Source organism: Lampetra planeri, chromosome 7 (genome assembly GCF_965212315.1).
Source record: "Lampetra planeri chromosome 7, kcLamPlan1.2.h2, whole genome shotgun sequence".
NCBI lineage: Eukaryota > Metazoa > Chordata > Hyperoartia > Petromyzontiformes > Petromyzontidae > Lampetra > Lampetra planeri.
The window spans coordinates 12,250,379-12,274,107 of record NC_136113.1 but is presented as its reverse complement, the minus strand read 5'-3'; the positions used below and the strand labels follow the sequence as shown (position 1 = coordinate 12,274,107).

The 23,729-nt window shown below is 44.4% G+C and overlaps 2 protein-coding genes across 2 annotated transcripts in view; both read left to right on the top strand.

The window, feature by feature from the left end:
* Positions 1-17,181, top strand: part of LOC144720152 (uncharacterized) — an 80,018-nt gene extending 62,837 nt beyond the window's left edge. Inside the window, exons 3-5 of the mRNA XM_078596659.1 lie at positions 7,878-7,952; positions 11,838-11,987; positions 17,162-17,181. Of these exons, the coding sequence (XP_078452785.1) occupies positions 7,878-7,952; positions 11,838-11,987; positions 17,162-17,181 (245 nt within the window). The remainder of the gene's footprint in view (positions 1-7,877; positions 7,953-11,837; positions 11,988-17,161) is intronic.
* Positions 11,848-23,729, top strand: part of LOC144719998 (leukocyte tyrosine kinase receptor-like) — a 106,794-nt gene continuing 94,912 nt past the window's right edge. The window contains exon 1 of the mRNA XM_078596401.1: positions 11,848-11,987. The gene's annotated coding sequence lies outside the window, so the exon portion shown is untranslated. The remainder of the gene's footprint in view (positions 11,988-23,729) is intronic.

Here is a 23,729-nt window from a genome sequence, read left to right as displayed (position 1 = left end):
ACACTTGTTGGAGATCATCAGAAACACAGTTAATAGATGGTATCGCTAGAGATTTTGTCATGGAGTTTATTGGGGAGCATGTGCAATGCACGGCATTGGCTGCGTTGTCAGCAAAATGTATATTGAGTTCGGTGTTGGGGGTGGTCAGAAAGGCATGGCCACGCGCGCTGTAAAGATGTGGGCTCTTGAATTTCGGCAAGGAGAAAGAGTCAAATAATTCCCTTCTCCAAGACTCTGAGGCCATTACTCAAACTTTACATTGTTTCTGAGTTGGGTGGGAGCAGCAAATGCAGTGGCAATCGACCCAGTGACCTGAGTTCGATACTCAGCCATAGCCAAAACGACCTGTGTACCATCCTAGTTCCACATCCTTCACCAATTCGTGACGACCATTGCGGTGAAGTATGGTCACACAACCCCAATTACTGGCACACCATCTGGAGGCTACATCGAGCAGTGGATTGACAAAGAGCTGCACATCACAATAGATTCATTTGTATGTTTTGGATAACAAGGCAGTGCTTGCGAATGACGAGAGTCGCAAAGTATTTTCGTTTAACGCTTGCACCGTCATTGTTACGTGATCTTGCTATAGTGGCCTTGGCGCATTGCCTAGCAGTTACAGACAACAGGATGCTAAGACAGAAACCGTGATAGCAGCAGCAGCAGAGATAAGACTGCTAAAGTAGCGTAATGTACGGGTCGACACTGAGACAGGCACACTTCGGCCTGATAACACACGGGCGGGCATACTATTCCCAACTCCGTGAAAAGACCCCCACGGTATGCGACCGTGGAAGAGGCGCTTGGAATACAACTCGAGTAAAAAAAAAGTGAACAAGAAATACCCCCCAAAAAATCCGTACAGAATTTGCCAATTTGTGCAGGGGAATTAAACAATATACTAGGTTGTGCAGGAGACAATTTGCTGTAGCCCAAACTCTGATCCAACTGGCCAGCCAGTCGTCAGTTGCATAAACAACTCCTTCAGTTAAAATTGCCATTAATTGACAGTGATTTAAATGGGCTGAGATAGTTTTGTACCCCATATCTTAGCCCAACTCCTGACCCCAACCTAACGAAGCAAATGGACCTATCATTAGTACCTGACTTTGACTTCCCACCTAACAGACCTGATCTCCTACCAAACAGCTCGGCATGTTATGAACTCCAGGAGGAAGGTGGGATACGTTGAGTCTCCGTTCTGGGACTTTAACTCGTAAGCAGCATTGAAATTATGAGTCGAGTGATCTTCCACAGCACCACTTTGACAAATGCACACAGATTCGCAACAAACGGAGACGCCAACTTGCACATTTTCACAAAGCGCTTGTATGCAGCCTTTTCTGCAAAGCGTAAACGCCGTAAGAAATCGTGTCACTCGCGACGTCTCGGAGGGCATTTCACTCTCCAAAAGATATGCGACGTGGGCGTTGACATTGCTTGGGCCAATATTATCCACACCGTGAACACAGCTTATTGCCCTGCCCTTGGGGTCGCTGTTTTGCTTGCGCAACCACGATTACAAACATCGTCCGCCCTCCCTCCCCCATCGCTCATCCTTGGCCTCACGCACAGATTTCCCCCACACCTCTGATTCCTCCCCCCACTAACCCACACCTCTGGATTAGCACGGTTGGCTACGTATGGTGCAAAATAAGTTCAAGTTCAAAGTTCAATGCACAGAGGCCCCTGCACACTGCGGAATTATTTGCCCGCCCGCCGACGTTTTGCGTACGGCCAGCGCGTTGTGCTCACTGAACACACGCACGTTGCATCAATTCATTATTCAACCACTGTATGTATGTTGAACTTCTTTCGCACTGTAAGTAGCCAGCCGTGCTAATCGGAGGTGCAAGGGGTAGGACAACAAACTAAACACAAAAAGCAGTTCTAAAGCAATTAGTTAGTCTAGATTTACAAGTGCATGGCTTCAGTGGATTCCTAATATCCTGCAATGGAGAATCCAATCGGGATTAATGGGGCAAGTTATCCACATCTTCATAAAAGTACCTACAGAGCAAAGTGGTTTATTATAATAAATATTAATGCGTTGTTGTGAACATTATTATATTCATTCTGGGTAGAACGATGGTTAGAGAGACCAAAGCTATGAATACAATTTCCACCCAGGGTCAACTGAGCACATCACCATCATGATCCCGCCAGATTTGATAAAATAAGTAACATATTTTGGGGATTGAACAATGCTTGTCCGATGATGAGACTAGTTCTGCTCATGGAAATGTGGAGTTTGAACTTATTTTAAGGATGGGAATACGGACTTTAGAAAAAAACATTGTTGTTGTGACTCAAGCCCCATCATCTCTTGTAACGTTCGTAACATTATAAAAGTGCCACTTGATTGGAAAGTCATCACTGGTTGAATGTAGGACTACTTCAGCAGTTTTTTTCTTGCTGTGGTTGTCCCACCTGATGACGATTGCTTGTGTTGCGATCGAAACGTCGTGATCTATTATTTTTCTACCCACGTGACTTTACCTAAATAACCAAAGAGTATTGATTCCTGCAGGCACGAAAGCTTCAAATCAAGATTTCCACCACCGGCGTAGATGCCACCAATGAAGATAAACATTGCACACCGGGGGAATGTTGGGATTGCTACCGCTAGTTCAAGACTGGCTTCATCGGCAAAGGAAATTGTTGCTCTGCAGCCTTTTTTTGGGGGGGTTTTCATGAACTAATGTCCAGAATTGAAAGAGGAGAGCACATGCGCATGTTTTCAACGCTTGTTTCCAGAAAGCGTCTCCCTGCAGTCTGGCAGCATCTCAATCGTGTATCTCGATCTGGCATCCGAGTGCACACGTCGGCTATTGTAAACCCACATTTCCCACGCTTCCCGTATTCCTCCCTCTCCACTCCTTCACAGTCGCTCCTTTTTTTGTGTGTGTCCTGTCCCAAAAAAAAAAACTGAATGAATGTGGGAGAGGCTAGATGTGTGCCGCAATGGGTGCAGATTGATGCACTCGAAGGTGGATATTTTAAGAATTCAATGCCCTCATCTTGACATCTCTGCCGGCCTTCTCACGTGTCTCCCTGCCAGTTTTGCGTACTAAGTGATAAGCTTACGTCTCCGTGCAGCGACAGTGGAAATATAAAATGAATAATTCATCGGCATTTTTGTGGGACGGCTGCCGCTTTGCTGCCGTAATGTGCGCTTTAAATGCAAACACCTCTTGCTTATCCAATATTGCGGTGTAGTGTCGCATATTGATTTCCCTTCCAGCTGCTGGAACCCAAATAAATAAAGCTGTGCTTATTAAACTCCCAGGCCAGGGAAGTGCAGCGATACACAATTGCATTCTCAGCAGGGCATGTGGCAAGAAATGGCAAGTGGCTGTATGTCATTTAAACTAGCATAAATTAATATATATGCAGTGGATATGTTTTTTTTCTTCTCTTCATTCAATCATTCATTGGACGCTTTGCAAGGAATGAAATTGGAACAAGTGGAATAAATAGGCCTTCTCCGAAGGGGAGTGAAAGTGATTGACTGTTTGATTGCTTTGTGAATTAATCAATTGATATTCCCCATTCAACGTGATTAGAGCCCATTGAGATTCATGATCTCTCTTGTGAGTCACGCTGTGGTAGTTCACTGCGCTAGCAATTGTAAGTAATTAGTTCGAGTTGCGGGTGGGCGATAACTTGAGTGCACCATCATCATCCCTCTGGGGTTGATAAAATTAGTACCACTCATGTAGGAAGTCATGAACAGTGGTTTTCCGATGCAGACACTGATATAGCAATGTGTCATTTTCACAACCGACTCATTGTTACCAATCCAGATGAGCAATGCTGCCCATTAATGTGATAGGGGAGTAACTCAAATTTGAAATTGGGTTGTTGGCACAAAATACCTCGTCCCGTCAATGACAACACAGTGTCTTTAACGTGTGCCCCTACAATACATGGAACACTTTGTCTGTCAGTGTGTTAACAGCTAGAAGTTAGGGAATGTGTTTTGGTTAAAATGTTGCAAGAATGGTCCTCCATATTAAAAGAGTGTTTCCAATTCAGCTCGTGTTTGTAAACCAGTGTCATGTCCCGCGCTATGGATTGAACCCTGCTGCATGGGTGATGGGCTGGGTAGATAACAGAGGGAGCTGAAAACCTGGTTTGGGAATCGAAACAAATATATTGCACAAGCAGCCACTGTGTGTCTTTTAATCACATTAATTCATTATTTTCACTTGTTTGGACAAAGAAGACATCTATCCGCATTGAACATATATGCAATAATGTTATATGTACACAACAAAGACAAATATTCCCTGTATAGCCTTAACAGACTTTTGGGGCAAGTGCTGTGAGCGAGCACCTATGAAGGCTGTCACAGCAAACGAGGGGGTGTGTGGCCAGCACCATGCCCGGCTGCCTTTGTCTTCCCAGTGGCGATGTTTACACAATGCACCAGGTACTCATTTGAGGCTTAGTCGACCTCGGGGAGGCCCAGGACCAATACAGAAAATGTCACTGGTAATGGTCGTGAACGGGAATTGAACTCTGGTCGCCGGGATCGTTCCACTACCGCTCGCCACACAACAAAGACATACAAACACACGTGGATGGTGACATGATGAACACACACAAAGCAAATGCACTCGCATCAGCTTGTGCCATTAATAGGCACTCATTAACAGGACAAGATTTCAACATGCGTCGTGACATGGGCAGTAACATTAGAATGTAATAAATTGATTATTTGCAACACAACATACCTATACAACACAGATTATACACACCAATCAACATTCAACATAGACGTATGTGTACAACACAAACTCGTGTGTAGCCTATGTAGGATGATGGGGCGATTGGTGTCGGCTAGCACCTATTAAGGCATACACAGTGGACGAAGTGTTGGCATGGCGCACCAGCTACTAATTTAACACCAACTCGAGCGAGGCTATTTTAGGAGAGGTTCATATGCTTTGTGTGCATACCCACGATTAGTACCGACTTCTATGGGATTCTACAGAAATGCACCACCACCCCCTATAAAAAAAAGACAAGCAAATACAAAGGTACCCCAGCATAGCCTTTAATATACTTTTAGGGCGAGTGCTATTAGTGAGCATTTATTAAGGCTGACACGGCACCTCCGATTAGCTACGTACGGTGCGAAAGAAGTTCAACATACGTGCATACATGGCACACGAGGGGCGTGGGTGGCCAGCACCACACCCGCCTTTGTCTCCCCAATGCTAACATTTAGACACCGCACCAGGTGCTCATCTAAGGCCGAGTAAATGTCTTGGTAGGCTCAGGACCAGCTTCAGACACGTCACTGATATTGGCCACAAGCAGGAATCGAACTCAGGCTCATCGGGCTCGTAGTGCAGCGCGCTGACCTCTACACTCCCGCTTCGCGCACTCGTATGTCTTCGGCTGAATGTTACGGGAAAATTTACGCACGCACAACAACAACTCTTTGTCGTCAAACAGCCTGCTACACCTGCTACCTCGGGCAATGGCTCTGAATCGAATCTGCTTTTCCGCGATCACGTGACATTTTGAAAACCTTCCGGAATGAGAGAAGTGTGTCCACGTGCAGGGGTTTTTAGGCTGCAGCGTGACGCGCGCTTACGGGGGTTGTTGACCAAGTGTCCAGATTGAAGGTCGCCAATGGGGTAACACCTGGACATGTGAAGCATTGCCCCACCTCATCGCTGAAGTGTAATACAACACCGTCACAACCCCCGGAAACCTGTTTTGAATTGGTAAATCGATCCATGGAGGTCCAAATATTCTGAGACCGTTCGTCACGTTCAGCCAAGGTTTCCGTACACTCGTGTCTCCTTGCGCAAGCAATTCATTACAACAATTGAGTACATTTGGTAATCGCGCCGTTCTTATAGTGCAATGCTTTCACGAGGGAAGGTGCTGTGTTTAACAGACGTAGTCTGCAGTAGATTCACAGTAGGGGGCGATGTTGCTACATGTAATCCCAATTGAGTAATTTGTGGATCATTTTTGAGAAATTTGGCAGATTAGGACGTTATAGGTATGTATGTTGAACTTCTTCCGCACTATACGTAGACAACCTTGCTAATCGGAGGTGCGGGGGAAGGACCTTGACGTGGGAATACAATGGCCTACTCATTTCAAAACGACACTAAGGGATGCTTGAACATCCATTTCGAAGTGGATGCCTCACATATATATTGCTAATATAATCGCAGTAATAATCAGGGTGGCCTGCTGGATTCCAACCGCAACTCCAACAAGCAGCGAAGGCAACGACCGCTCAGCCATGTCACCATCCCGGGGTGCAGAGCTCACCTCCATTTTCAGCACCGAGCCCGTGGGAGAATCTTCACGATGTGACAGGCGATGGAAGCCATCTCAGAGTTGATTAAAAAAAACGCAATGACAAACAGGAGGGCAAAGACCGCTGCGCAAGAAGATATTGAGAAAAGAAACAGTCATGCCCCTAACGGTCCAAAGGGCCAGGGGACGAGAGAAATATGGCAGGACCTAGTCTTTCAGTATAACTGGTAACTTCCTAAAAACCGGTACTCATTATTGTGGACCCCAGAGGCATATGATGATTGATTAAGTTGACCAACCAGCCAGAATTAGGACTGTAAAAATGTACAAATGAGAGCCCGGTGCTTCCATGTTATGGCTAACCCATGTTTAATGGAGATATTCTCTTTTTACTGTTTCCACAGATGATATATTATGGAATCGGGCTCTCATTACAAGTAGGAAAAATCCCGAGGGCATCTTAGGCCCATTCACTGTCGAGAACAACACTGCCCCTAACCATAATGGGTCGCCAATATTTTAAAACAGCTTCTAAAATCCAGTGGAATTAGCGCTCTTCTCATTAAAATTGTACATCTTTAAAGGGCACACTAAATGTCAGCCAAACAACATTACGCGTGTTAATTTTATTGGTTCGGCGGCAAGCGTATGGGCCTCTAAGGTATCCAGCTGCATTCCTTGGAGCAAAAAGATGTTTTCCCTGGGAGGACACTGGCATGGCCATTGTGCCCTATAGGTTTGAGTTTATGGGTTGGCGACTTGGCTGGTACAATTTTACAATTAACTTCTGGGCCACATTCATCCCTGTGGTGTAGCTTAGCCGTGACGATGATGTAATTATGCTCGCTTAACTGTGAATGACCACATCATTGTATTTCGTAATCACACGTCCCACCGAGACCGTGACTCCTGAGAGCCGTTTGTTGTAGAGCAAGTGCTGGCAGTATGAGAGGTGCTGAAGTGATGGCCCGTCACGAGTGGCCGTTTAATTTGTGTGACTCACAACTCATGGAAGTCTGCAAAGACTAATAACATCTTTTTTGTAGCGAATTGTTATTTTAATAGTTTTTTTTCAGCTGATGCAATATACGGGAATCGAGCGGTGGCACAGTGGTTAGCGCGGTGTTATGAACCGGTGACCTGAGTTCGATTCCCGGCTGTTGCTCAGCGATATCTAAACTGTCCCTGACGCCCCATTTGATCAACCCACGATGACAAGCGAATTGAATTACAGTCAATCGGCAGGTTGCATGCGGTAGGGTGCAGTGTGTGGTTACTCCCACATCTTCTCAAAGACGTTTGGCCATACTGGAAGAGTATGCTATTCTCGAATGGGGCTCTCAGAGCTGCTCGTGAACACAGGGGTAGCGTACACTGACGTCTTGGTCATGGCGTTTATGTTCTCTTGATGCCCCTCGATATCTCAAAATTGAATCGTCACAAATTTCTCCAATCCTCATCAACTGTGTGGACGTTGTCTACGCACAGTCTGCTCTGGTTTTCTATGAAGCTGCTGCTGCTGTTATTGCTGTTGGCGGTGCCCTCTCTTACGTTGTTGTTGTTGTTGTTTGTTGCCGTTTCAGAGAACAACTCTAAGCTACAGGATACAACGCGCAATAAAGCCTGGGCGCCCTCCGGAGAGATGTGGGCACAAGGGGGTGAGAACACCACACGCAACATTCGCCAGCCTCACCCATTAAAATCGGCCAATCATCCGTCCATCCATTGGAGCTTTCGTATGTATGTACATTGAACCTTTGTCGCACGGTATGTAGCCAACCGTGCTAATTGAAACCAACCATGCGAACCGGAGCAGCGTCTGCGGCCGTCTGGAACGTTCTTCCTGCCGATCAAAATCATCTAGATTGAAAAATCACCTACATTGAAAACTAATTTCTTTGGAATTGCTTTGTATGTTTATTTTGTTGTACATACAGACGGTGGCGTGGGCAGGTCGTTGCAGGGCTGCGCCCTATCTCCTCGTAGGCCACGCTTTGCTTGAACCGATGCTGGTGAACTGCCCAGATGTTCATTTGCAATGCTGGCTGAGAGACATATTGCTCCAACATTTCCTGGCTTTATAATACAACAGGAAATTGATTCATTTGATGTCTTACAATGTGACCATATCTAGAGATGCCGTACAGAAAGGGTGGCCCCTTGTTTTTCCTTTCAGACACTGCAAATTACTTGTTTACTCATGCTTTGAGCTGTTTACAAAATCAAATATTTTATTACGTAACTCATGCAGGTTGCTTTGAGGCCCATGAAGGCAAATGCACCATATAAATATATCTTCATAAATGTAAGTGAATAAATTACACATAACTGTCCAGTGGATGTAACTAGTACAAAAACACACTTGTAAGGCCAGTATATATAATGTGTATATCTATCTATCTATCGGTCTCACTCTCTATCATTCTCTATACATTATATTTGTCTTTCTACCCGCCTAACCCATTCATGAACTCAATCATAAACAAACATTTCCAGCTATTGACTTCCCTATCCACTTCAGTGTGTGCTTCAATAGGGATCCATTAGACCGAAATTACCTTGTTTACAAGGATGTTCCATTTGCTATGTACATTGTGCCTTTACAAAGCTGGTTGTATGTTTTTTTCCCATGACATTAGCCAGGAGTGGCGTATATGTCCCCGCATATGATCTGTGAGTACATTCATTAAATGGTTTAACATTCCCACTTTATTGTCCGTGCCAATCGTCATTGCAAGCCGACATTCATAACTTAGAGATCGCAACATGCCTGTGATGGTTGACCGTTAAGCAAGCGGAGGATAAACCTTTGAAAGGTGCATCAGCCAAATGTCAGGAAGTGCATGGTGGGTTCAAGAAAGCATCTTTGAGTTCATTATAGAAGAAAAGTAGTTACAGGCAATGATAAAGAGATGGTTGAGATGCGAGGGACATACAGGCAAAATGGAAGGTAGGTAATTAAGACAGGCACTGGAGCGATATTAACGGTCTTTGATAAACAGAAATATCTACAGGCAGATGGTTGGATAACATACAAATAGATCGTGGCGGTGCGATGCCGACTGCACAAACAGGCGAGAGATTTCTGAGAAGGCAGAGAGGGCAAGGTGTGGTGCCATCGATGGTGGGAGTCATACCGACCACTACTCTTGATATCGTTGTTGTGGGGTGGCAGCAGTTGCTTCTAATCCAAGGCTCTGCCAGAGACATCGGTGGAATCACAAAGATTTAATCGTTTGCATGAGAATCCAATATCGCCGTACCACAATGTGGTCATATTCCTTGAAAAACGACGTGTGGTCTTCAAGGTCTCTCCTCAGGCTCATGGTAGAAACCTAACTCAGTGTCACCCAAAATATGCTTTGGACACCAAGGTCTCAAACTGTTACAGCATCACGTGGGTTCTCTGCTGCCGCCCCCTCGGTGTGGAACTCTCTTTGCACATCCGCTACGTCAAATGCACTCTTGACTTTCAAAAACATTTAAAGGCCTCTATCTCTTTGGTCAGGCCTTCGAGCAGCCCTGAGCCTGGCTCCGCACCTCTGAGTTGTTGACTTGACTGCAAATCTGGCGTGTTATGAATGTCATTATTAAAGGTTGACCGACTGACCTGTAATATACATATTCATCAGCACTCCTGCTCACTGACAAATGGCAGGTGCAGGTTTAAAGTACTCCGAGCTTCTGGCTGATTCCAAGATGCAAGGCGGAAGTGAAAGTTTCTCCAAACAATCAAAATTACACATTTGCCGTCGCCAAAGACCGCCCAGCTTCATAGTGATGTGAAGTTCAGTAAAGTTTTTGACAAACATAGGAAACCCTACAGCAGACCTTTCCATTTACAGAGTGGGCGAGAGAACAAGTGATAAAGTGAGTGGGTGCGGGTGAACAAGTGAGCGAGATGTTAAGCGAGCTGTTCAGTGAGTGAATAAGTGATTAAGCAAATGATTGAGGCTGTGTTGTTTCTCATAGAAGGGAAAAAAAAAACATTGTGCTGTGATGTTGCTGCTCACAGTGTTGAGGCTGGTGCATTATGAACAAAAGTGATTAATTTAACAAACAATAGCACGTTTTATATACTCAATAATCACACTCGAAGCCAAAACACCACAACAGAATTTAATTTAATTTGTAGTCACCATTTTAATGGTGTAAGGCCAATATTGTCTAACCTGCTAAAGTATGTTTTTAAAGGTTTAGTTTGTAGTGCTTTAATAGTTCAGAATGTAATGATTCAGTCATGCCCTGTACATACTCTTTGGTTCTTTCGGTAAAGTCACGTAGCTAGAAAAAAATTAATAGATCACGACGTTTCGATCGCCACACAAGCAATCCCACCTGAAGACGATTGCTTGCGTGGCGATCGAAGCGTCGTGATCTATTATTTTTTCTACCTACGTGACTTTACCGAAAGAACCAAAGAGTATGGATTCCTGCAATCGCGAACGCTTCAAATCAAGAATGCCCTGTACAGTGCTGAGTAATTTGAGGGCCTGTTTATTCACATCAAATACGTCATGTGCTCGCCAAATATAAAGACCGATAACCGTACGTCCATGGGAACAATTGCCATTAATTTTTATGTAATTTAGCTCTGGATAATTTCCACGTGTTATCGTTCAGCTTTGACGGCCAGTACATACCGACCTATTCTTGAGAAGAGTATGCAGGACAAGCCGTTCCTGAGCTGATGCTGTTCTTCTGAAGTAATTATTTTCTTTGATTTTGGTTTACCGATGACAGCCGTGTTTCTACAGTTTCAGCAGTTAACACCTCGGGCGATTAGCTGCTAAAAAACAGAAAGATAAAGAATACATTCATATCCCAGTCGGCGGTCTACTGGGCCTCTCATGTGGGAAGCCAACAGCTATTGTCATGTGCATATAATGATCCCGTCATAGGAATGTAGAGTTTCCACCATTGACTCAGAGCCACAGGAAGACCACTGTCCAATGCTCATTTGAGGAAGGAGACACTTTAACTTGTTTTTTTTTAAATATAGCTTGAGAGCCAATGTAAATGTGGTTACTTGTATTTTATTACAAGCAAAAGGAGAAAAGATAATTGTTTCAGAAAAAAGTCAGAAGAAATTAACCCTTGCAAGGCTTTCTTTTGTCACACAAAGTAATATATGCTAAGAATGCAAGTTCAAAATATAAACCTTAAATGCTACGGAGTTTTCCTTCAAAATGCCAAAAAGTCCATCAGACAGACGGGCAACCAGACACAACATCAATGTACACAAACAAGACAGAAAAGATGGACAGATGACAGAACAGATCGAAGGACAGAGAGAGAGAGAGACAGACACACGTGCAGACAAAGACAGGTTACAAAATACAAGTCACGCTCACCAGCCGCTCTCCTTGGGACTGCCATGGCCAGTACTGCCGTGATTTCTGTGCCCACGTGCCGGGGCCTACGATGATATGTAACGGCAATTTAATTTACGATTCAAACAAAATAAAAACTGCCTTTTCCGCTGGCCTCAAACAACCTGCCTCTCCCAACCTCTCCCCCCCCCCGACAATGCTGCATTCTAGGCCACGACTGCGACTTTGACTCGGGCGGGTGCGTATGGTCTCTCCGCGGAGACAGCGGCGTCTCGTGGAAGGTGGTGTCTCCACGGGGGGTGCCCCCCGCACGCCGGGTGCTGCTGCCCCCGCGAGATTTCACTCAAGGCCGTCCGCAAGGTGAGCCGCCCCCACTCACGCCACGTCGGCAAGATCGAAGTTCACGATGCGATGCGATTTGAGAAAAAAAAAGTGCGCGATACGACGATTATCACCACATCAGTTTGCCCTTAACTCTGTGATTGTATTTCATGTTTTGTAACCTTTTTGTTTGTGCTTTTACAGTATTCACCTTCAATACGAATATAATGATTGCTTCCTGGTTATTTTATTTCAATTCACTGAACATAAGCCTGTCATAAGTCTTTTGATTACTGTAACGTCGCAATCTATATGCTTATGATGCACATGCTTTCGGAAAATCATGAAAAATCTAATGCTTTCAACATTCTATTGATTTAACGGCATAATAGTCATTTTTTATAAATGTAATTATTTTTGTGAACCTTAGTTATAATTTTGTCAGAAATATTTTGTCAAGATATGAAATATTTTGTAAAAAAATGTAACAGGTAATGGTAATCACTACGTGAAAATATTCTAGCAAAACAGACGATGCAACAATTGTTGATCTTATAACACGACAGCAAACTCTTGGGGGTCTTTGGTCTACTCTTCCATGTTCATCAGAAGTAGCCACACATGAACCTCACCACACACGATCTGCCGATCGATTGACTGCCTTTGTACACATTTTTTTTCTGCTGGATTAGACAAAGGTGGAGATATTTAAGAAACTTGCACCATTATTTCAACCGCCACGCCAGAAGATGGAATAGAACTGCCGTTCCCTGGTTTGCAAGTGCAATGTGCTCACCAGAACACGAAGGGAACTCCCGACTGTGGATCCTGCATCGTACAATATATTGTATTGCAGTCGCATTGGGCAACTCTATGGCTTCTGCTTCCGTGTGGACATACGCCCAAGGGGGAACAGATTTCGCGACGTGTTTAAAAACAAGAGATTAGCTTCGGAATACTTTTATATTACAATAATAATCCCACGGATTTATATTCATGTGTCCCTTAATCCAATCCACTCATGCTCACATTGTGAAATCCTTGAAAGATGATGCGTTACACGAAGCGTTTACAAGCAAGAGATACCTTTGGGATTACCTTTTGGTTGCAATTGTGATTCTCAAGGCTTAAAGTTCCCTTATTCCAATATAATGGTTACTATTGATGCTTTGTACATTCCCCCCCCCCCTGTTCTGGATGGGTTTTCCTCCGTGTACTCCAGTTTACTCTCGTAGTTATGCAAACAAAACTTACAGTGCAACTGGTAATTAGTCAAACATCTCCATCCTGAGCAAAAAAAAAATTACTTGCATATTACTCAATTGGGATCACACACAGAAGGCACCTTCTGTTCAGAAAAAAGATTGGCAGGACTATCCCCAACAATATTCTCGAGACTCGGTGAGGCTTTTAAACAAGCGCATTCATAATTAAATCATAGCCATACACTCGCTGCTTGGCTATGAGGTGGCAAGAAATTGGTAGTACATCAAGTAGGTCGATAGCTAAATATGTATCTACTTTTCAGCATGTCATTCGTTTATTATCTAAAAGCTCCTCACTGCCACTTTAGGTGAGTGCCTCATGCGCAATGATCTCTGCCTGATCTCTGCCTGATCCGCCAACTCTGCCTGCCATATTCTCAGGTTTTTTCGGTAAAGTCACGTAGGTAAAAACATTAAAATTAATGAAAGTAAAATAAAACAAAACAAAATAAAATTCACGACGTTTCGGAGGCAACACAAGTCTCCGTCATCAGGTGGGACCGTCACAGCCGAATTAGCTGCACTTGATGCAGCTAATTCGGCTGTGACGGTCCCACCTGATGACGGAGACTTGTGTTGCCTCCGAAACGTCGTGAATTTTATTTTGTTTTGTTTTATTTTACTTTCATTAATTTTAATGTTTTTACCTACGTGACTTTACCGAAAAAACCTGAGAATATGAATCATTGCAGTCACGAAAGCTTCAAATCTAGAATTCTGCCTGCCATGTTGATGGACTACAGGTGTGCACCACGACACAAAAAAGACAAAGATCCCTCATATAGCCATTCAGACTGTCGGGGCAAGTGCCCGTTAATGCGAATCTGTGAAGGCCGGCATAACACAAAATGGAGTTGGTATGGTCAGAACCATGCCCTGCCGCCTTTGACTCCTGAGCGCCGATGTTTCTACGCCATACCAGAAAAAAATGCTGAGTTGACCTCAGGGAGGCCCTGGACTGGTTCAGATATTCGCCACTGTTATCTGTGGTCAGGAATTGAACGCAGGTTGCTGGGTTCGCAGTGCAGTGCACTAACTACTGCACTTCCGCTGGACCATTACGCTCAGCACACAAGGACACGAGCTGAAAACCATGGCACTTGGCCTGTGCCTCCAACCCTGACAATTGCAAGGGCACGTACACGGTGTGTCCGTCAAGGGCACGAAGCTACATCGAGGTCAAGTAAAAAAGAATGAAATCAAAGTGCTTTTTTTTTCAAAGGGGGCAATGGTGTGGCACTCATCTCAGTCAGCAGCCCTGACTTCGTTCATGGTGGAAATTTCACATTCCCTCCATAAGACGACCACTGCAAACCTCCCACAATGCGGTAATCGTTCCAATCGAGACTTTTAGGAAGATCGACTGAGATGGTCCTCGACCGGAATGTGAACTCAAAACCTTCTTATTGTGAGTCGATTGCCCAAACCACTGTATCACCCAGCCGGATACGGTAGGAGGGCAGCATAAACAGGAGCAGAGACGACTCATGGCCACCAAAACCTGTCCCTGCACTGAAAGTTCGATGAGACCTCGCGTTGTCTCGCTCCATCTCTGAGAGAAAGATGGAAATTTATATAAGCAAAGGAATGCGGAGGAGCTGTTTGTCCAGTTTCTGAGAAAAACCTATTTCTGAAAGCCTTTTCAAGCAATTTGTTATTTTGCACTTATCTTAAAGCAAACATCCATTCCAGCTTAGGCAACCGCCTGAGAGAAAAATGTAGTATCTATCAAATAGGCTCACGATGTGCATGTAGTTTTGATTCCTGGCAAACATTCCGGTCGGTCCGTATAGATAAGGTTCACTGTTTCCATAGCACGTTATCAGGTAACTCATTGGCAGTGCATGACGGATGTGAAAATAACGAATATGCATGTTGTCGTTCCTTTACACGATTTCCAAACATGGCCCGATTTTGGCTCATTTAACTCAGAATCGTGTAACTGAGTTGTTAACCTCGGGCAACAATATTCACCAGTGTCCTAGAGGACACGCACGGGGAGATGGAGTGAACTTCGTGGGCGGCTGCTCGGTGGATTGTTGCATCACAGGATCGTGAGAGATGGTGGCATCTTGGGGAGGCCTTCATTTAGCAGTGGATTGACCATGGCTGATGGTGTACCGAACTTTCCAAAGACAGTTAATCATGTGATTTGGCTGGATGGCGCTGAGGTTAAAGCATTCGACGTTTGATCCTACAGTTACAAATCCTGGTTGTGTAGGTCAAATGAGCAACGATGGATACATTAAGTACAGCTTTGTGTTGAGGTCAGCAGTGGTTGCGCTATGGACAGACTGGCCTCACAATAGGATTTTAGAGTTTCCTCCCCTTACCGAACATGGGAGACACTTTGACTTGAAATTACAATCACTATAGTTTACTGTAAATCCATCTCTGTCAGAAGACCACATAGTTACACGAGGTCCCATGCTCCCCAAGCCAATCGGAGAATAATCAATATTTAGCTTGCGGCCTAATAGCACTTATCAAGGTCGGTGTCTCTACGCTCCAACAAATCATGGGGTTGCCACGGTCCCTGCCGACACCTCTGAACTAGTGCTGGAAATTCCACATTCCTAAGGCAGGGGCACTTTACTCTAATGGAAGACCACCGTTGTTGGGCTTTGCCAACCTGAAGGATAACCAAGGCCTCGTTCAGCCCCGACGGGAATTTAAACTCACTGCGAGATCCAACCACGGCAGCACTTGGCCGAAAATAATTGCTCGATAATTGGTGAAAATATTTAAATGGGTCGCACTCAAAGGTGTGACATGGATGGACCCAGCCATTGTAAAGCCTTGCAGTGCAGTCTGTTCTCCTCTGCCACGGTAATTGCGTTCGTCAATTCTGAAAAACAAAATGTACTTGCAAATTACTCGATTGGGATCACACACACAGCAGGAACCTCGCCCTCTGCTCCAAGAAAAAATTGTCAGGACTATCCCCAACAATATTCTTGAGACTCGGTGAGGCTTTTAAACAAGTGCATTCATAATTCAATAATAACCATACACTCGCTGCTTGGCTATGAGGTGGCAAGAACTTTGCAGTACATCAAGTAGGTCGATAACTAACGATGTATCTACTTTTCAGCATGTCATTCGTTTATTATCTAAAAGCTCCTCGCTGCCACTGGAGGTGAGCGCCTCATGCGCAATGATCTCTGCCTGCCATGTTGACGGACTACAGGTGTGCACCACGACACAAAAAAGACAAAGATCCCCCATATAGCCATTCAGACTGTCGGGGCAAGTGCCCGTTGATGTGCATCTGTGAAGGCCGGCATAACACAAAACGGGGGGGGGGGGGGCGGGGGGCGGTATGGTCAGAGCCATGCCCTCCTGAGCACCGATGTTTCCACGCCATTCGGGAAAAAAAAGACTGAGGCGTGTGGGTAGCATCTAGAAGCATCCAGCAGCATCCCCCGCCTTGCCTGATGCTATGCCGAGGCAGCCGAACAACCGCGTATTCCTACTCGCGCGACGTAGTTATGCTCACTCAATCGCGTTATATCCAATGCGCGTTATTAAAACGCGTGTCGTCGGAAAGTAGACCGCTTGAAGGACACAAAACAGCTGGTTGGAAACATTATTGAAAGCTACACAAACACACACAGAGAGAGAGAGGCGTTGTACCGACTGCGTGGGTTCCGTGGTTGTGCTGCGTGGCTCTGCCATGCGTTGTCTGTCCCCGCTCGATGTCCGGCATGATGTCTGCGGAAATCCCTGAGGAAGCTCCCAGCACGTGGAATGAATTGTCGGACATCATGCTGAGCAACTTGCAGTACACCCCCCCACCTCCGCCACACCCCCAGCAAACACATCGACGAGAGCTACAGAGGATTATGTTGCTTGTTTATAAGCTTTGTTAATCCCTCCTGACGATAATCGATGACTCCGACTGGACCTTGCCTCTGCACTGTTTGCTGTTTTTGTTTGTCGGCTCAGGGCAGAAGAAAGGTCTGTAAGCAGTGGCACGCAGACTGCTGCTAGGGCTCCTCCTGTGCCGTGGGCCTCTCCCGATGTCGTTTTGGGTTGTTCCGGCAAATCGCTTTTTGCTCCAAGTGCCTCGGAGTTTCTTCAGCAATGTCGGACATCATGCCGAACAACACACAGCAAGCACGACCCGAGAGCACACCAGGGGGCTATATAATTTCCGTGTAATCAGCATGCTGGTAGTTAATACCCTCCTTGTGCGCTGTGATAAATAAAATAAAAACTAAATAATTATTTCCTCAGATTTCAGGGAAGACAATCAACAACATGGTGAAGTATGGTCAAACAACCTTTGAAACGACCAACAACATTATGGGGTGGCTGTCATCCAGCAGTGGATTGAGATAGAGGATGTGAAGAAAAATAAATACCCGAGCTCAAACTATGTAATGGGGGTGTATTATATGTGTTTTGCCTGGACTCAAATATCGACTCGATAACCTCTGAGGACAGTGACACGACGTTACTATGCAGCTGCCCGTAATCTGATTACTACAGTAACCTTGGTCGTACATTCACAAGCATCATAGCGTGGAGCTAACGCGATTTCCATTGGGTTTAAACCTAATTTTTTTTTTTGACGAGGCAATTTGTTCTCCTTAATTGCATCAGCGAGCCAGTCGGGACACCGCCTCTGCAATCGGGACGATTCCTTGACCAAAATTACGTTGATGTGGTCTTGATCGACCTTCGTCGTCTTAGCATTTTTTGTGTTATCCTGAACCCGGGATCATAAAACCCCAAAAAAAACGCTCAAGTGGCCCAAATCCTTCCCGGTGTTGTGCAGAGGTCTAAGAAGGCGTAAGTATCTTCTTGGTTCTTTCGGTAAAGTCACGTAGAAGGGAAGCAACAAAGGGAGGAGGTACGGTTAGCAGTAATTAAGGGAAGGAATTTTAATAGTAAGGAGCTGCAGCAGCCAAACCACCACGTAAAAAACTAAAATATAAACTACATCAATATCATCAATATACTAAATATACTCTCCAATAAGCTGAGCTACTAACAGTAAGTCATACATTACAATTCTATGTCGCAAAAAATATAATATGCCTCCAGCTAAACTTTTTCCTTACATCACACAGATCTACCCCGTACTATATACTGCCATAGAAAAACCCAACATTAAATTATATACTAACCCAGCTTAAATATACGCTGCCAAGCTTGGTGGTGTTCATTCAGACGCTGTCTTTCCGAAAGACCTTTCTTCACCTGAGGACGGCTGCTTGCGTTGTGGCCGAAACGTCGTGAGAATTGTAATTTATTATGTTTATTATTACTTTATTATTTCCCTTCTACGTGACTTTACCGAAAGAACCAAGAAGATGAATTCTATTATTGTTTGATTTTATTTTCTACGCGACTTTACCGAAAGAACCCAAGAGTATATCTGATTAGTTTAGTCATTGAACGGATGATCAGTTTGACTCATCGATGATGTCAATAATCAGAGAAGTCAGATCTACTGGAGGCACTTTAACTTTGTCATAGCTGTATAGAGGTGGTAATTTGTCCCAGGCGACTAATGTGCGTGTTAGAGCAATAACTAAGGAGCCGTCCATAAATGACGTCACGCACCTAGGGAGGGGGGAGGGGTCAGACATTTATGACGATGTGTGACGAAGGGGGGGTTTGCGAAATGTGACGTCACATCAAAATGCGCAATTTTTAATAAATATAGACAACACGTTTTACTTAATTAAATAGACTTAAAAAAAAAATTTCTCCTACAACATCAGAGTACAGCGCCACATTAAATACGCACTACAATGACAATAGTTTAAAGCCATTTGAAGCATGTTTTATTTTGGGGGGGATGGGGAGCAGAGCTTTGTGACGTCATATTTGAGGGGGGGGTCTTACTTTTTGTGACGCCGTGTGACGAAGGGGGGGGGGGGTCAAAAATCGTCCAAAATCGCGTGACGTCATTTATGGACGGCCCCCTAGCACCCTTGGGTAAATGAGGTTCTCTCAAGTGTAGTAGGCTGATACCATTAGGCTGATCATCGGTGATGCACATAAAGCTCATAATATTTTCCATACGGTTTTCACTTAATCATATTGCAGCGCTGAACATACACATATAAACATTTAGGTTGTGTATACGGATGTTGAATTCTAAATTACTATTTGGTTTATATTGTGCATACTTTTAATTGGAGGATGTATAATGTTTGGTACTAAATTTTAAGCAAAAAATTGCGATTGAATTACTGTTCATTGTAGTGATTGTAAGCTCCTAAATACCATCTATGGATACAGAAAAAACAATGCATCCAGCTATGTGTGGAGATCAGCAGGGAAATGCATAATGAACTCTTGTATAAACAAAGTAGACATCTACTGAATCAGTTACGTGTCCATTGAGAAGCGTTATCTGGAACGATTGATATCCTTTATTTAACCTGGGCGTGGGCCCCATTGGCATTATTTTATTGCATTTTCTATATTTAATTGTGTGAGAACGCAAGAACGATCATTATCTCCAGTGATTGATATCCTTTAATTAAGCGTGTGAGAACCTGTTGGGATTAATTGTCTCTTGTGACGGATAGCGAGAGTACTTTGACATTATCTCTCGTCACTGAAATCATTTATTTAACCTGCTGAGAACTCTTTCAGATCCATTATCGCCACCGATTGATGTCCCTTGTCTGACTATGGCGAGCCCGTTTGGGATGCATTATCTCTTGAGGGTGTGAGTCCATTGAGATGGATGTAGGCAAAAACAATGGCCTCTGACCAAATCACCTTGCGTGTGCCTTATCTCGTTGGATCACGAAAGCTAAGGAGGACTGAGCCTGGTTCGCTATTGTATGAATGACAACGAGTGTATATCAGATGCTCTCGGTGTCAGACTACAGGTTGCAACGTTGCCAACACAACATCGGGCTCAGTACAAATCTAATAGGCACCAGTGGGGAGATGTTAACTACCTCGCCTGGTATGCAGGGGGTCCTGGATCCCAACCCTGACGCCTGCTGTATATTTGAAGTTTGCATGATGTTCTCCCCTTGGTCGCGTAGATTTTTCTCCGGTTCCTCCGGGTTTTCCCTCCACATTTAGAAACGTGTGTTTAGAGTATTTGGCTGCTATAAATTTCCACGTCAGCCACTTTGTTGAGCTATCATTTGTTGCCAATTCACTGCTGAAAAAGAGCTAACAAAACTCAGTGGGCCTTACTGGATAAAAAAATTAACCCGTAAAAACAAGTTTTTCACTATAAATCCATTCCATGCGTGGCATCGGTTTCATTTTATTATTCATTTAAGTTTTTCTTGAGTAAGCAAGCAAGCAAGTGAAGTTACTATAAAGGATTTAAAAATGAAAGATCACCTCTTGACATGCCCCGTATATTCCCGAGGGCAATAGCGTTGACCCGTTTTACCACTTTCAAGAACCTGGCGGCTTCAATTTAACTGCTCTATAAATAGTCTCCACTGTACAGCGTGGGGGCAGGGATTTCATGCCATGTGGTTAGTCAACATTTGCGTCATCATGAAACGGGCGGCTACAGTCATCTCGTCCTCTGGCTTGAGATGGCTGCCACCTATGGGTCAGATGATTGTCTGCCACAATTAAGCAATTGGTAATTAAATATTTATTTATTTTCCCCTAAACAGTGTAAAATTTTGGAAAAAAAATTTCATGAAAATTAATTGACAAGCACAACGAGTCTGTGTGCAAAATGTCAGCTCGATTGGATCACGGGAAGTGGGTTAAAAAACGACCGAAAGATTTGCACGGTCGTAAGCAAGCAAGCAAGCACGCAAGCAAGCAAGCAAGCGAACTTAATATAAAGGATTAAAAAAATATATATATAATTTTAGTATCCCCTTTCACGTGCTGAACTACCACTTGCTGTCACTGCTTCTCTGCTGCTGCACCTACTGTCTGGAATTCCTCTCTGCCGCCATCCACACTACACAGGCACTTTTCTTGTTCAAGTTCAGTCTCCAATACTTTTTGTCTTATGCCCACGACTTACTGCCTGTGACAAAAGACCCTTAATAATGTAAAGTAGATTAGTACCTAGCTTTCCTGATTTCGTGTCTGCGGTGGCATGAGGCTGACGTGAAAGAGTGTGGTTGGATGCACACTGGCGCCTAAAACAGACTCGTACTTATTTTACTACTCAAGGGCAAAGTTTATGAGCTCGCTAGAAAATGTTTTTAAACGATTTCCACGGGTTCACAAATGCAGGAAACAACCGAGAACAGGAGTACAGATATTGCAGGAGATATTTTTTCAGGGCTTTCATGCTCCATAAATATGCCTGCACTTTAAAGTAAACTGCGTTTGAAAAGTGGGAGGAAAAACACGCGCATTGTTTGTTTATTATGCTTTCAAACATTTGACTAAAAATATTTTAAGAATTGTGGGGCTAGGGAACACGTAAAGCGATGTATTATTCCATCTCACGTTTACAGTGTTCTATACCATGCCCAAGGTGGTTTTGTACTTAGGCGCCATGGTGGCGAGATATTAACTCCCTCGCCTGGTATGCAGGAGGTCGTGGAGTTCGTTTCCAAGCCTGACGCTTGTACATTTGAAGTGTGCATGTTTTCCCCGTGGTCGCGTGGATTTTTCTCCGGCTCCTCCAGTTTTACCCTCTACATTTAGTAACATGCGCTTGAGTATTTGGCTGTTATAAATTTCCACGTGATAAGCCACTTTGTTGAGCTAACATTTGTGGCCAGGTCGCTTCTGAAAAAGAGCTAAATATATCTCAGTGGGCCTCACCTGGTACAATAAAAAGTTTAGTTTAGTACTGTGACCAGATTGAGACTGGTTCAGCTGTGCTGACCAATGGCAATTATAATTTATATCCCTTTGTACATCCGCTGCTGGATAAAAAGTTCACGCAGTTTCGGTCATGGTAGTTCTTTGGCCATACTTCAATGCAGATTGGTGAAAGGAGGCCCTAGCAAGGACTGTTTGAGATATCTCTCTCCTGACATTATCCTTGACGAGGAATTGAATTATCCATGACAAGGAATTGAACTCAGGTTGATGAGGTCAGAGCACGGTGCACTAAGCAGTGGTCAATTACTTTACTGCAGCTTTTATGCGTCCTTGATCACCCTTTCCCGTTTGTTGTCACGATAGCCCTGCGCTATTTGAATACTGCCAGGATATTACAGCCCCATGCTCACATCGCTAAATGAGAGGGTGGGGGGGGGTTAATTGAAGTCTGTAAACGCTGACCTGCAAGCAGCCTCAATCGTATCGCCCGTCAGACAACCAGCATGTGCTGTAGCATCACCGCCACTCAGTGCCGGATTATCCTCGTAGCAAAAGTAGCTACATATGCTACGGGCACCGCACGCACATTCAAGGGGCCCGCGCTAATTGCTTTCAAGCTATCAATTCCGGTTCAGTGATTCTGCACTTGCGCTATTGCTATAGTACTATACTGCCTTCAACTTTTATGAACGACTGGGTGTTTAAGGTTAGCGCTTTGTCGTATTATCTGGCTGTATAGAAAATAAAAAAAATACAATTACTTTACTATGCAAGTTTAAATTTTGTGTTTTTTTATTTTAATTTTAGGGTCCCTTTATAACATCCGGCACTGTCGCCAATTAGTGCTTCGACGCGCGACCTCCACAGTATGTCTCAAGCTTATTCACGAACACGGCAGTAGGAGCACAGAAGACTAAAATAGATGGGAGGCGATTTTTAGATAAGCGATTAATCAGATGTATGTATGTTGAACTTCTTTCGCAACCATGCTAATCGGAGGTGCAGGGGAAGGACAACAAATTCAACACAAAAAACAGTTTAAAGAAATTAGTTTTCAGTCTCGACTTAAAAGTGCATAGCTCCAGTGGCTCGCTAATATCGGAAGGCAGAGCGTTCCAGCGCACGATGCAGTGACCGGCTTTGTTCGATGGTTAGCCAAAAGCCGCTGCGAGGATGACCGGAGTTCGCGTGATGGTTTTATGCTTCTTGACGATAGTTGTGCCGCACAAGCAATAATAAATGTCAAGGTACCTACTACACTAGCAACACCTTCACGTTGTACACACATGAGGCAGGAGGATGAATGGATTGACAATGACCTATTCTCAATCAGGCAAAAGCATTCCCATACTCTGCAATTGTAGCGTACCTAGGGCAAAGCACGTGTGCGTTGTATTTCATGGGGGATGTATCATCTATGTCTCTATAATCATTTAAGAGTGGGTTGACACTAGATCACTTTACACACAAAAGGAAACAGGAAAAGGTGAATCCCTTTCATTAGTTTGCTCAAGCCACTGCTGGCGGAAGCGTCTCCACTAAAGCCTTGTTCAAGTGAGTCACACCGCAGGCGGTGTAAAGTTAATGCGGCCGCCGTGTTAACTGGGTTTACCTTCAGAACGTTAAGTGAACTGGCAGCCAATCAGCGCGAAAGAGAAGCAAAGGGGTGCGGATCCAAGGGCTGTCAAATGTTTCTCGTGGGGCGCTTAAACAATAGCCACACACCACGAGACCCTTAACGCCACGCTTCAGTTCCAACGCAGTGGTGTGCACA